The sequence below is a fragment of the Anolis carolinensis genome, chromosome 4 (assembly GCF_035594765.1).
Source record: "Anolis carolinensis isolate JA03-04 chromosome 4, rAnoCar3.1.pri, whole genome shotgun sequence".
Classification (NCBI taxonomy): Eukaryota; Metazoa; Chordata; class Lepidosauria; order Squamata; family Dactyloidae; genus Anolis; species Anolis carolinensis.
Window position 1 is genome coordinate 62,044,855 of NC_085844.1, and position 14,419 is coordinate 62,059,273.

The 14,419-nt window shown below is 40.3% G+C and overlaps 1 protein-coding gene across 1 annotated transcript in view; it reads right to left on the bottom strand.

The window, feature by feature from the left end:
• The window catches only part of apcdd1 (APC down-regulated 1), a 39,719-nt gene that overhangs the window by 13,644 nt on the left and 11,656 nt on the right, over positions 1–14,419 (bottom strand). Inside the window, exons 2-3 of the mRNA XM_008118189.3 lie at positions 10,713–10,896; positions 6,172–6,703 (exon numbers count right to left, since the gene is read on the bottom strand). Of these exons, the coding sequence (XP_008116396.1) occupies positions 6,172–6,703; positions 10,713–10,896 (716 nt within the window). The remainder of the gene's footprint in view (positions 1–6,171; positions 6,704–10,712; positions 10,897–14,419) is intronic.

The window sequence follows — 14,419 nt, forward strand, 5'->3', positions numbered from 1 at the left end:
TGTGGAGTTCTGATTCGGAGTAGATCTGGGACACCTGGTGTTTGGGTGTGAGTGTTTGGACACCCAAGAGGAAGGGGAATAAAATGGGAATGTTTGGTCACTTCACTTTGCGTGTGGCAAGGTGTTGCTGAAGCGCCATTGGGATTTCTGTGCATTCAAGAAGACTGGACTGGGACTTTGCTTCTGATGTAAGTTACCTGGGATTGCTCTGCAACGGAGGGCTGGAACTGTGTGGGTTTCCCTGGACTGCACTCTGATTACTATTTCTAGCTGCTGTTACCATCGTTGCTTGGCTCTTTGTGCCATTTCGTGGACCTGGTTTTGATGACTGCACCCTTTTCGGACCCTGGATTGGAATTTGACCTTGCTTCTGTCTTCACACTTTGATTGATGACTACTCTCGGCTTTTGACTACTGGCTTGCCCTCCGGACTCTGCTGCTGTCTCCTGACCTGACCTTGAATCCTCCTGATGACGCCTCTTCACCCTTCTCTTGGAGCTCTTGGCTTTATCTGCACAGTGGAAGCAGTTTACTGCATTTCTAGTTTGTTTGTCTTCAGACCATTTTGGTGATTCTTTTGGGAACTGTCCCTTTAAATCCACAGAGCCGGCTGGCTGCTACAGTAAGGGCTTGGACCCAAAAGTGCCTTTTGCACTAGCTCTAAGTTTGTTTTGCTTTGTTTTCCTGCTTGGAGTTCCGGATTTAAGCTACTCATTGCAGCTCTTGGAAGGTTTCAAGTTCTTGTTTGTTTTGCCTATTTATTAGAAGCCAACTCAATTTGTGTTCTAAGCTGAATTGAAGTGTCTTTTTAGTTTTATTTGAATGCCTGCGTGGATAAATAGGTTGGCTTGTTAAAACATACTTTTGAGATATATTTTTGTTTGGACTGCTTTTGAAACACTGATAGTTAAGTGTTTCAAGCTATCTTCTGTGTTTATGTTTACTTTTTGGCTTATCTCCTGAATAAACTCTGTTTTGTTCGTTAATTGGCGTCTGACTCTTGACAGTATGTACAGTAGAGTCTCACTTATCCAACATAAACGGGCTGGCAGAATGTTGGATACGTGAAAATGTTGGATAATAAGAAGGGATTAAGGAAAAGCCTATTAAACATCAAATTACATTATGATTTTACAAATTAAGCACCAAAACATCATGTTTTACAACAAATTGACAGAAAAAGCAGTTCAATACACGGTAACGTTATGTAGTAATTACTGTATTTACGAATTTAGCACCAAAACATCACAATGTATTGAAAACATTGACTACAAAAACCTTGGCTATTAACAAATTTACTACAAATAAAGATAGAATTGCACAAAATGAACTTATAACAACAATATTGTCGGAAATTAAATGCATAAAAATTCAGTCCTTGCTGCCTAGAGAAACAACTGTGGATCTGGGCAGGAGGCAGACTGTGTTGGATAATCCAGAGCATTGGATAAGCGAATGTTGGATAAGTGAGAATCTACTGTATGTCATTATTGTATTTATATTTTTCATTCATGAATGTTTATAAATATAAGGTTTTTATTTAAAAGTAACAAGGCTATGATATATGCATTTTATTTCTTAATTTGTTATAAAAAGAAGGAATCCTCATAATTTTGCAATGTTGTTTTGAAGAAATCATATTTTACCATAATGCATTGGGGGGGGGGAGCTTACATAACTCATTACTATGCAAAACCAATTACCTTATACAGAGAATTGCCAGTCTATACTGTGCTGCTGACACAGCTAGGATGAAATCCAATATAATTTCAGACTATAAACTATGCTGTGCTAGACTGGTATTTTTGGCAGCAGTACCATTTTTCTTCATAATATGCAGTTCTATTCTCTCTTCCTACTGTTTCTTGGAAGAAATTATTCTCTAAACAGTGCTTCTATCACTATTCATATTTTACTTGAAGCTCAGTCAGAAGTATAAGTGTATAGATATTAAGGAGCAACTGATTTGCTAACCCAGGTAAGCTATAATATCCTTGCTTCTTAAGCCCTACAAACCTCATGTGGATTGCCTTAAATTTTGGGGATTCCCAAACAGTACCCCACTGTCCACTGCTTGAGTGTGGTAATAACTTGTGCCCAAGTAATCCTTGAAATAGCAGTACAAGGCAGCCACTGCATGTGGAAACTACTACACAGTTATACCATAATAAGACATAGCCCCCCAAAAATTCTGCACTCAACATTTAATGCTTTAAATGACAGAGCCCCAAAAAGGCAGACTTTAATGTTCTCCCATTGCTTTGCACTGCAAAGCTAGAGTAACTCTACTAAAATGAGCTGCTTCAACTAGTGTACCTATATGCATGCTTAGAAACAGCTTTTAATGATCCCAGAGCAAGAATATATTACTTTTGTGAACCTTAGGAGCATATGTAATGGCGGCTTGAAAGCCACAAAGCTCTGTCTTTTCCCCCACCATGGACTAGAAAGAGTGGTAAAGAGCAATCTGGATAAAACAGAAGAATTGAGCAGGGGTTGGGGGTGGGGAGGGTTAGTTTAAGATATAAATTAATTAAAATATATAACTGTGGTTATAATATTATTGAATAACAATGAAACTTTGCTTACTTGAGCGTAAAGAAAACATTTTACCAGGGAAATTTCCTGTTTTCTTCTGTATGCTTGAAGAAATCTTGGGCCGTATAAAATCCATTCAGTTTAGCATTGAGACTTAAAACTGTATCATTTTCACTTTGTTTTTTGATTTATTATCTTGGAGCTAAACTGCTGTGAGAAATTTGGAACAAGCCCAATTCTATTTTGCTTTAGCATTCCTTGCATAGCTAGTAATCGTTTGCTTTTAATTATCGCTCAGTATGTCCCCATAAGTGGTATGAATGTGGCTGCTACACTCAATTTTTCAACTTTATCAACTTAGAAAGCTACAAGGTTTTCTCTTCTTCATAAAAGTCTAATATTATCATCGTGTTTTATATTTTAGAATAATACTAAAGAGGAAATGAAACAATCTTTCCGGGCAGATTTTGTGTGATACACCTGATTCACTTCAGAGGTGATTTCCTCACCCAGCTTACTGTGTGACGATAAAAGCTTAAAAAAACAAGCTGATGTAATGTTTCTGTTTATGCAAGGTATCCAGTTTCCAGAAGTGTCTCGGACTAGTGGTTTTAAACTCAATTAAGAAATTAAGCTCATTTTCAGCTGTGTGCCTAGGGACCAACAATTAAAAAAGGAAAGAATGTCAAAGGAGTAAGTTCATAACTATGTAGAAAACCCTTGTGTGGTCTCAAATCCATAATATGCTAGCACTGTATAACTTGTAATATGTTAATACAAAGGGTCAAACTAAACATAACGCTTGATTGTGTGAACGTTTTTTACATGCTGCTGTTGTTTGCTACAAAGTACTTTGGGGAGGTTTTGCCATGAAAGGTCACTGTAGAAAACAGCAGTACACACAGATACCTTTATTTTAACGGTCATTTATGGAAAAAAAAACTGTCTTGGGCTCTGTGGAACTGATGCCCAAAACAGAAAGCTTGGTCCTGTTACCACTTGGGCCTCCTATGCTTGTTTCTTACAATTACCTTACCTGTGGGACCATTTCTCCTTTCAATTATTATTTGGAGGAAAATACAAGTGCTGGTCAAAATTTGTCTTTGAAATAATCGTAAGAAGATTAGTACAATTCACTCAATGAAACTAATTCCTATTTTAGGTTCAATGTGATCCACTAAGACAGGTCTTCTATAGCCTGTTGGTCTAACAGCTTCAACTCAAAATCAGACAGTATAATTTCATCTCAGTTAACAAAGAATTGGGGTTTAGATAGGCTGAATAAAATTTATATATATCTTCTTTCATTCTGAACACTGAAGTTGACAAAATCCATTTTTGAAACTGACAGCTGCAGGGCCATTCCACTAGCAATTTAGAAAGGCCGCCTCCATCCCATATCCTTCTGCATTTCAAATTTCCAATCAAGCATGATAACTGTAATGCGCTCTACGTGGGGCTTCCCTTGAAGACGGCCCGGAAACTACAATTGGTCCAACGCTCGGCTGCCAGATTAATAACTGGAGCGAGTTACAGGGAGAGATCTACTCCCTTGTTTAAGGAGCTCTACTGGCTGCCGTTCATTTTCCGGTCCCAATTCAAGGTGCAGACCATCATTTATAAAGCCCTAAACGGTTTGGGACCCACCTACCTTCGTGACCGTATCTCCTACCATAAACCTGCCCGAGCCCTTCGATCATCTGGGGAGGCCCTCCTGTCGCCACTGCCTTTATCTCAGGCCCGCCTTGTGGGAACAAGGGAGAGGGCCTTTTCTGCTGTGGCCCCCCGTTTATGGAACTCACTGCCCATTGAGATCAGGCAAGCCCCCACTCTTTTAGCCTTTAGAAAAGATTTAAAAACATGGCTCTTCCGGTGTGCTTTCGGAGAGTAACTGTATATACCTCCTTTGTTACTCCTCCCAACATCTATCCTTTAGACCCCTGTTCCCCATGGTTTTATTCTTATCTCTTCTTACCCAGAGTTTTAACTTTGTGTCCATGCGGCCCGCCCTTGTTATGTTATGCTGCTTTTGCTTTGATTTTGTTCTGTACTGTGCAGTGTTATTCTTGTATTGTTTAATTGTATTTTGATATGTTGTTTTTATATTTTGTTTATTGTATTGTCTTGGGCATGGCCCCATGTAAGCCGCCCCGAGTCCCCGTTGGGGAGATGGTGGCGGGGTATAAATAAAGTTTTATTATTATTATATTATTATTATTTTGTAGCTTTAAGAACAGGTGTCTGAAGATACTTGCTCTCCCCCCTTTTCTCCATCTATTCTACCCTGTTTGTTGTGCATTATATAGTATTCACTTGAGGAAGGAACTATCCTGTTTGGTTTACACAACATCAATAACATTGTGGGAACTTGTAGCAGCTCTGAGATTATCTGAAAGAAAGAAGTTGGCAGCATAAGCTTTTGTAGACTTAACTCTGCTTCATCAAATGCATACAGTGAAGTGCCCACACTGTGGTTATGGCAACGTAATATATATAAAAATAGATTATTGAAATATCCCAAGTTTTTGAAAAGTGTTAAAAAGCAATGGATTAGACAGTTTTATTTGGTCTTCAACTTTGAAAGATTTTAATTAGCAACTGAATGTCACACAATTTCTTGACCTTAAAGTGTTCCTACCTGACCTGTAGATATACAACATTTGACTTCTAATGAAATGTTTAAAAAGAAAAAGAAATATAGCCTCTGAGGTGGCTGACTGGTCAACTAAACTAATTGAGGCATTCAAGAAAAATGGACCATACTTTCCTGTCACTACAAAAGATTTAAAATTGTAGACACCATTGGAGATTAGGCCAGACATGGGCAAATTGCAGCCTGCAGGACCTATGTTGTCACCACACCCATCTTACCGAACCAATTAATTTTCTTTTTATTTATCTACTTTATTGTTATCCTACCTTTCTTCCAATATAGGGATTCAAAATGTTTTTACTTTCTAAAATGACAAATTTCAAACCACAGGCACAACTTTCCCTGGAAATATAATTAGGCTGGGCAATTATGTTTTAGAGATCAAAATTGTATTCCTAAAATGGTGGAGGAATGGCAGGCTGTGAAGATTCTGCCATGGATCTCACCCCAGCAGAAAGAGGGGAAATAAATTCAGAAAATAAAGAAATAAGATTGGATCCTCAGAAGCTGTCCATCTGTATTCTGTGTAACAAGCAACTCACTATTGAAAAAAGGTTTGATGTAGTTACGTCTAATTCAGCTACTAACAAGAACATTTAGTCTGTCCCTACAAGCTTGGAGAAATGTGTAGGCCAATATGCCAAAAGGGAAGAGTCAGAAGGGAAGCAAAATCTATGAAGATCTATGTGCTGGTAAGATTGTGAGGAGAGACCAATAGGAACTATAAAGTAAAATATGGAAGAAGAGATAGTGGAAATAGAAGTGAATAGAAGAAATACAGAAGCAACAAGAATAAGGTATGTGATATGTGGATGTTAAATAAAAGCTGCAAGGGATTTAGAAAAAATCTATTTTTAAGCGTTTTGGTTTTGGCCATGTTGTTTGCCTGACCCTCCTTGGCTCACATACATCAAACATTTCCTGTAAGAAAAGTTTGTTCTCTTTACCTGTCTTGAAAGCCAAACAAAATATTCACATACCTTGGCATTTTGCAGAGGCGGTTGGTAACTAGACGGCCGATAATACATCCTTTGAGCGGGATCAGTGTGGATGTCGCCAAGAAATAGCTCCTCTACTAAGTGATCTAAATTATGGTGAAGGTATTGTTTTTCCACACGGATGAGCTGAAGTTCATGCATAGCGAAATTCAGTGCTCTGGTGCATTCATAACCATTCTCTTCTCTCCAAAGATCATAGCTCACATTCTGCTCCCAGGGTTTGCCTTCTGATACAAATCCAGGGCATGTACGATTCACCAGCTCACTTAATCTTTCAGCTACCGACTCACTGTGGCAAATTATTTGTATATTATGTAGCTGGTAATCAGCTTCAGTCCCTCCTCGAATGATCCAGGATGCTTGGCGGAGGCGGACTTTACCACGGAGAACTAAGGTATAGGTTGGGTTTGTGCAGTGATTACCTCCATAGTAAAATTGATAGGCCTTGAATGTATTATTATGGTAGAATCTGTAGGATCTTGTGATGAATTCTGGGCCTGACCTAACTTCACAACTGTAACAAAATTGAAAATAAAAAACAGAAACTTAGTAAAATGGGTAATTATAACATTCAGAGCCATTCAGTTATCACCACACATTATGAGTATCTTAATTTTTCAGAATTTGGAGAAGTTACTTTTATAATTCCCAGAATCCTCAAAGATAGGTGATGCTGATTAGGGGAAATTGGAGAAAAATAAGCTTTTCCAAACACGTTTTTTTGCAGTATTCTCAAATGGTGTAGCAATTTCTTTTTATTCTCAAGAAAAAGAGGTGCAACTTGGAAATATAATATAATCTGATAAAACCTAACTTGAAATCTTAGGCATTGATTGGGTAGACTTCAACATCACACCAGTCTTTCTTCTTCTTCTTCTGTCTGATCCCAAACTATTCTATGGTATCTGTTCTTTGTAACATCTTGCCTAATAAAAAGGTCTGGAAAGCTTGAAAGCTTTCCAATTTCTTGTGGATTCTGAATTGACCTAATGAAGATATTGTTAAAATGGGTTTTGGATTTATTATTTTGGCCAAGGCTACTACTTCTACTACTTTTATGTAATCAGAGCATTTGCACTTTCATATTCTCCTTGTATTTAACAATATGTTCTAGATGTATATTTTGAAAATGGAGCTCCTCACATTGCCTTTTATTTACCTTCTCTTTAATTGCATGTTGTACTTTGTTTTTTGGATTTATTATTATTTTATTCAAATAAATGATTAGTGAAATAAGAAAGAAAGACAAGGATACTTTTCCTGCATGGCAGGGGGTTGGACTAGATAGCCCTTGTAGTATCTTCCAACTCTATTATTCTCTGATTCTATGATCCTATGATATTATGGATAAACCAGAGAAAAAGGACACTTTGATGACTTCCTCTTTTCTATTCAACATATATTTAGCACCTATTTTATTCTAAGTATTTAAAAGGCAGACAGATATTTAATTAAACCTTTTTCAGTTTGTTTTTTAATCTTTCCTGTGGGCAGCCTGACAAATCGCTGATTTCTTTTCAAAGATAACATACATTTATTGAAATAATACTTTTAGACTATATTTCCAAAGACCAGTTCCCTGTATCTCAAAATCATATAGTCATAATTTCCTATAATCTCAATAGGCTTTATATAATCATAATCATCATCATCTTTTTTTTTTTTGTATCCTGCCTCCATCTCCCTGAAGGGACTGGGGGCAGCTTACATGGGGACAAGCCTGATCAACAGAGTTAAAATATAACATAATAAAATTTATAAAACAACATCATAATAGAACAACATAAAACAACACACAACATATATTAATTGTTCCTTAATTTGATTTCTGTCAAATACAACTTCTTAAACTAACCAATTGACACACATTTGCACAATGATAAAATGTCTGAACATACATGTTTCTCTTCTGGCAAGCAGAACAATAAGTATGCACGTGCTCCCCCCCCCCCCCCCCAACCAAGCCCCCATCATTTTTTACGGCCAAAATACACCAATATCCCTAGGTGATATGAGTCACAATTTTGCCAGGTTTTGCAGATTCCATACCATTTTAGAACTTCTAGTCACTTTCTATTGAAAAAACATGTCATATTTATTTATTTTGTATCAAAAGCATTGTATAAATAAACAAGTATAAAACTGATAAAATAGAGGGAACACAAGTGGCTAAGTAATTTTAGACCAAGAACGGGCAACAGAGACCGAATTGTCTGTAGCATTAAATAGTTCTTCCTCTGTGCATGAGGCAGGTCATTGTGGGCAAGCATACAGATGCCATTTAAACAGATTGTCTTTTGATCCCCCAACACCACTTCTGAGTCTGTTCAGGGATTTCCAAATTGCCCATTTTTGGTTTGCCCCTGGAGGCAGACTCTTGTGGAGGGCCATCCATTTGGGATTTCCTGGTTTAGCTGCCCAGAAGGATATACTTGCTGTTGCTGGGGGAACATTAAGAGGAGTAGTGGTTCTCATGAAACTTTCCCTTGAGTTGAGTCTACTGGGAGGAGGCTGATAGTCATGCAGTAGATGGCTTTCACAGTGTTCAACCATAGTTGGAAGAAACTTCCCATTGCACATCAAGGGGATGTGCCAGCTAGCTTATAGTGTCTTATCAACAGGTATAGGTTTGAGACATCCTGTGATCAGGGCCGGCCGGAGATATTTTTTGATGTGAAGCGGGGGTGCTGAAAAGCGCCCCCGCCACCGGCGCCATGGCCCCGCCCAGCGTGCCCTGGCCCCGCCTCCCACGCTGCGTGGGAGGCGGGGCCAGGGCGAATAGTGAGGGGGGCGGGGCCAGAGTTGGCCCCGCCCCCGCCCAGCGTGCCCTGGCCCCGCCTCCCACGCAGCGTGGGAGGCGGGGCCAGGGCACGCTGGGCGGGGGGGGGCAGAGTTGGCCCCGCCTCCCACGCTACCCCCGCCTCCCACGCTACCCCCGCTCGCCCGTCTGGCCTTTTGTAGCAGGCCAGACTTCAGCGGAGGTTCCTCCAGGCCGCAATCGCGGCCTGGAGAAACCTCCGCTGAAGTCTGGCCTGCTAGAAATGGCCAGACGGGCGAGCGGGGGTAGCATGGGAGGCGGGGCCAGCTCTGACACCGCTCCCCCCCCGCCCAGCGTGCCTTGGCCCTGCCTCCCACGCAACGTGGGAGGCGGGGCCAGGGCACGCTGGGCGGGGGGCGGGGCCAGAGCTGGCCCCGCCTCCCACGCTACCCCCGCTCGCCCGTCTGGCCTTTTGTAGCAGGCCAGACTTCAGCGGAGGTTCCTCCAGGCCGCAATCGCGGCCTGGAGAAACCTCCGCTGAAGTCTGGCCTGCTAGAAATGGCCAGACGGGCGAGCGGGGGTAGCGTGGGAGGCGGGGCCAGCTCTGACGCCGCTCCCCCCCCCGCCCAGCGTGCCTTGGCCCTGCCTCCCACGCAACGTGGGAGGCGGGGCCAGGGCACGCTGGGCGGGGGGCGGGGCCAGAGCTGGCCCCGCCTCCCACGCTACCCCCGCTCGCCCGTCTGGCCTTTTGTAGCAGGCCAGACTTCAGCGGAGGTTCCTCCAGGCCGCGATTGCGGCCTGGAGGAACCTCCGCTGAAGTCTGGCCTGCTACAAAAGGCCAGACGGGCGAGCGGGGGGTAGCGTGGGAGGCGGGGCCAGCTCTGAGGCCGCTCCCCCCCCCTGCCCAGCGTGCCTTGGCCCCGCCTCCCACGCTGCGTGGGAGGCAGGGCCAAGGCACGCTGGGCGGGGGGGGAGCGGCGTCAGAGCTGGCCCCGCCTCCCACGCTACTCCCGCTCGCCCGTCTGGCCTTTTGTAGCAGGCCAGACTGCAGCGGAGGTCCCTGCAGGCCGCGATTGCGGCCTGCAGGGACCTCCGCTGCAGTCTGGCCAGCTAGGAAAGGCCAGACGGGCCAGGGCGCACTGGGCGGGAGGCGGGGCACCGTCAGGGCGGTGCCCCGCCTCCCGCCCAGCCTGACGGCGCCCCCCCGGGCCTGCGCCCGAGGCGGCGGCGTCAGGGGCCTCAATAGTGGGGCCGGCCCTGCCTGTGATTATTCTACATGTTTTGTTCAGTACTATATTCACCTGCTTTGTATGAGTAGACTTGTGCCAAACAGGGTAGGCATTCTCAGTGGTTGAGTAAGACAAGGCCAGGGCTGATGTTCTTATTGTTGGGTCTGCACCTCATGCACTACCAGTAAATTTCCACAAGATGTTATTGCATGTAGCTACTTTGTGCTTGGTGTTCATTCCAACTCAAAAAACATTGCTTTACAACATATATGTCATATAATATAGCATAAAGCCAAGGATGTATTTATTCACTAGTTTTTCTAAGTGGGTATATAAATTGTAACACATTATGGTTATTGAAAAGAGAAAAGTGCTTGAAGGGTGTTAAAACAGTTGTCAATTGGATTATAGCCTACAGGAAAAAATTATATAAGAAAGCCTCTTTACAGTATGCTCCTTTCTTTATTTGACTCTTGAATTTTAATGTTAACTGAATTATTTTAGCTTTTTAGAATCTTACTCATCAACATTCTTACCCAGTGGAAACCCAATGTCCTTCTATCATAGGAGGCATTTGTACTGTGATTCGTGCTCCATTGTGAAGATGTTTTAACATGTGATGACACTGTGATTCCTTGAAAGTCCGCCATGCATTCTTCTCTAGTGATCGAGGGTGAGACCTGCTCTCTGGATGAAGAAGTGCAGAGCCTTCTCCCAGCCCTGGGATGTCAAAGACAAAATATGAATGTCCTGGTGAGTTTGGACAATTAAGCACACGTATAAAAGACCAGTTTCATGAAACTCTTCTGTATTGGTTTTACATGCCTGATATATTTTGTATTAGCAGTATTTTACCATATAAAAGTTTGCATGAAGCTGGAAAGTCTGTATGGATGCTCACACACTACAAATATGAATGCATTCTCACATATGTATGCAACAACATATACTTTTACTCAGGCTAAAAAAATTGAAATACCACATACACTTCAGTGTCAACTGATTCTATAAGGAAATACAGCATTAGTACAGCTACAGTATAATCCTAAGAATTTTTACTGAAATATAAGGCCCCAGAGAATCCAATGTTCTTACTTCCTGTCATGTATTCCCAGGATTGTAACCTTAACGATTTCAGAATGATTCACTACAAATATTTGTTATTATTTTTAAGCTCTCTAGTGAGTCTGAACTCATTCTAAGCTTTATGTTTTCTCAATTTCCTCCTTCAAGTACTGGCTACTCAATAGTATTCTTTTAGTATTTCCCCCTTTTTCTTTTTTATATAAATCCCTTTAAAATCTCAGTTCATGTGAATATTCATTGAACATCTACCCTGTTTTCTTTAGACACCTCCCATATTTCTTCCTCATTGGAATTCTCTATACAATGTTCCCTCACTACTTCGCGGTTCACTTTTCGCGGATTCGCTGTTTCGCGGTTTTTCAATAAACTCTAAAGGACTATTATAAATCATAAAAAATACAATTTACAGGCTAAGGAAGGGAGGAAGGAGAAGCCAAAGGGAGAGAAAAGGAGCCCAAGCAGCAAGAGGAGGAGGAGAAGGTGATTTATCAACACACAATTGGTTGCTATATACCAAAATAATGTATAAATATTAAAATAAATATAGTGTCCGTACTTTGCGGGTGGTCCTGGAACCTAACTCCAGCAATAAGTGAGGGAACACTGTATGTGTCTTTCATTTCTCACCTTTAAGAAACTCCCATGCATAATGAATTCCATTCCCTTTGGGCAATTCTGACCATGAAATTTCACCCATTATTTTCTTAAATGTGCTCAAATCAGCTTTTTCAAGATCACGAATTTATTTATTCTTGAAACTTGCCCTAGACTGCATGTATACATATACAGTAGAGTCTCTCTTATCCAACACTCGCTTATCCAACGTTCTGGATTAGCCAACGCCTTTTGTAGTCAATGTTTTCAATACATCGTGATATTTTGGTGCCAAGTTCGTAAATACAGTAATTTCTACATAGCATTACTGTGTATTGAACTACTTTTTCTGTCAAATTTGTGGTATAACATGATGTTTTGGTGCTTAATTTGTAAAAGCATAACCTAATTTGATGTTTAATAGGCTTTTCCTTAATCCCTCCTTATTATCGAACATATTCGCTTATCCAACGTTCTGCCAGCCCGTTCATGTTGGATAAGTGAGACTCTGCTGTAGTTGTCTATTATACAGAATTACACATTTCCCCATCTCAAACACTTAATTGCTCAAATTAAGCATTTGTATAGTTCAGTTTATAAAGATTTAGACTGAGATCTAAATTCAGATTGCCCAATCCAGCCATCAACACTTTGTTAGACATTACCAAATTGTTATACTTTACCCTGTGTTTTCCTTGTAAAAAACTAGAACGGCTGCTATTTGTGACAGTAGAAAAACCTGAAGTGTATCCATCTTTTGCAGTTCTGTGCTCTTAAAAACACATTGCACTTCCTTTTGAGAGCCTTGCCAACAGAAGTGCCCCTAGTGTCCGATTTTGAAGTAGGTCAGATTTTGTTTTCTTTCTGTTGTCATCAACTACCATCCCTTTGTGCTTTCCCCTAAAACTCAAAAGCATCCTTTGAAAATCTAGGTTTTAACTGTTTCTACATAGCTATACGCCTTCATTTGCAGCCAACATTTCTGTTTCTTGCTAGACTATGAGATTCATCTTAGAAATAGATCATAGGAATCTATCTAGGTTATCTCTGTGTTCACTTTCTGAGCAGTACCATCTAAATTATTATTATATGGACAAGTTAAAACCTTTTGTGTTAACTGTAGATATTGATACGCTTCAATGCTTTTCTGCATATTAACAAATACCAGCATCTATTAAAATATTGTCTTCCTCCTCCTAACTTAGTATTTTAATAACATGCTGGGAAAATCCAGAATGAATTTTAATGTAGGTAGTATATAACAGGAATAAAATATCTCAATTCAAACCTGAGGTACAGAATTGCCACTTAACAATTCCCACATTGTTGGAAATCCAATTTGTCCTAAACACACTAGACAGAAAAATCTAATATAACTTACAATTATCTAAAAATACATAGGACCACACTGTAAACCTCTCAATAAATCAAGGCTGGATTTACACTGCTAAATAATGTAGTCTGAACTACACTGATGATATAATGCAGATTCAAATTACATTACATGGCACTGTAGATCCAGCTTAAATCTTGTTCAGTTTGGATCTATGGTTTGGTAACCTGAATTTATATAGAAATGAGGTTTGGTTTATGAAAATAAAGTCTGTTATAAAACATTAATGTGATGATTTTCCTTTCTAATAAACTTTTAAACTAGAAACTTGTCTAAACTTTAAATAGTTACTGATAGATAAGACATAATTTACTTAAAGAAAATGGCTTTATTTATTTAGTCAGTAGACCTAAATAATTAGAAAACTATACACTAGTCTTATCTTTAGATGTGGTAAATTATTAAATAACCTTTCCACAAACTATCCTAATCACAATGTGAAAGGTATACAATTACAATGAAGAATACTACGTCTCACTGCAAAGCAGATGTTTCTGTTTTTAGCTCTAGTTTGGTCACTCTGGACTTCAAAAGCAGTAAAATCTTCCAGCACTGGTCTGTAAATTGGACAGGAAGAGATGGAAGACAGCAGAATATTGAAGGCATCGTAAAAGGTAACAAGCTTCTTTAGGTTTAAGTGTTATTGCCTATTGCTAAAACTGGAGGTTGCAAATCAGAGCTCTGGAATGCATTGGAAAAACCTGTGGGATAAGAAAAAATTATTAAAATGTGGTAATCCTAGTTGGACACATAGGTCTCTGGCACATGAATCAGTAGGCATTTGGGCCCTCTCCTATTGCCCCTTCTTTTCATTTTCCTATTGGAGCAGGAATGTAAAGTGGATTTCCAAATTTTCTAACCCTATATAAGAATCGTGATCTCAACATGTCCACATCTTGTCACAAAAATCAATTGCAGTGAAGTTTTTGCCCCACAGTAACAGTGAAAAGACAATTTTTTGTAGCATCAACAGAAGCCATAGCCAAAGAAGTTTTTTGCACAAATAAATATGAATGTTGCATAAAAAGATCCCTAGGCAAGAAAAGTCACCTACATTTGCAAAACTTAATTAATTCAGTGGAAAAACTCTCAAATACAAAAAATGAAATAAGAGGAAAGGCTCTTCTTCCAAATCTACCACCTTTGTCAGTATGAGTGGTAGAGATATAA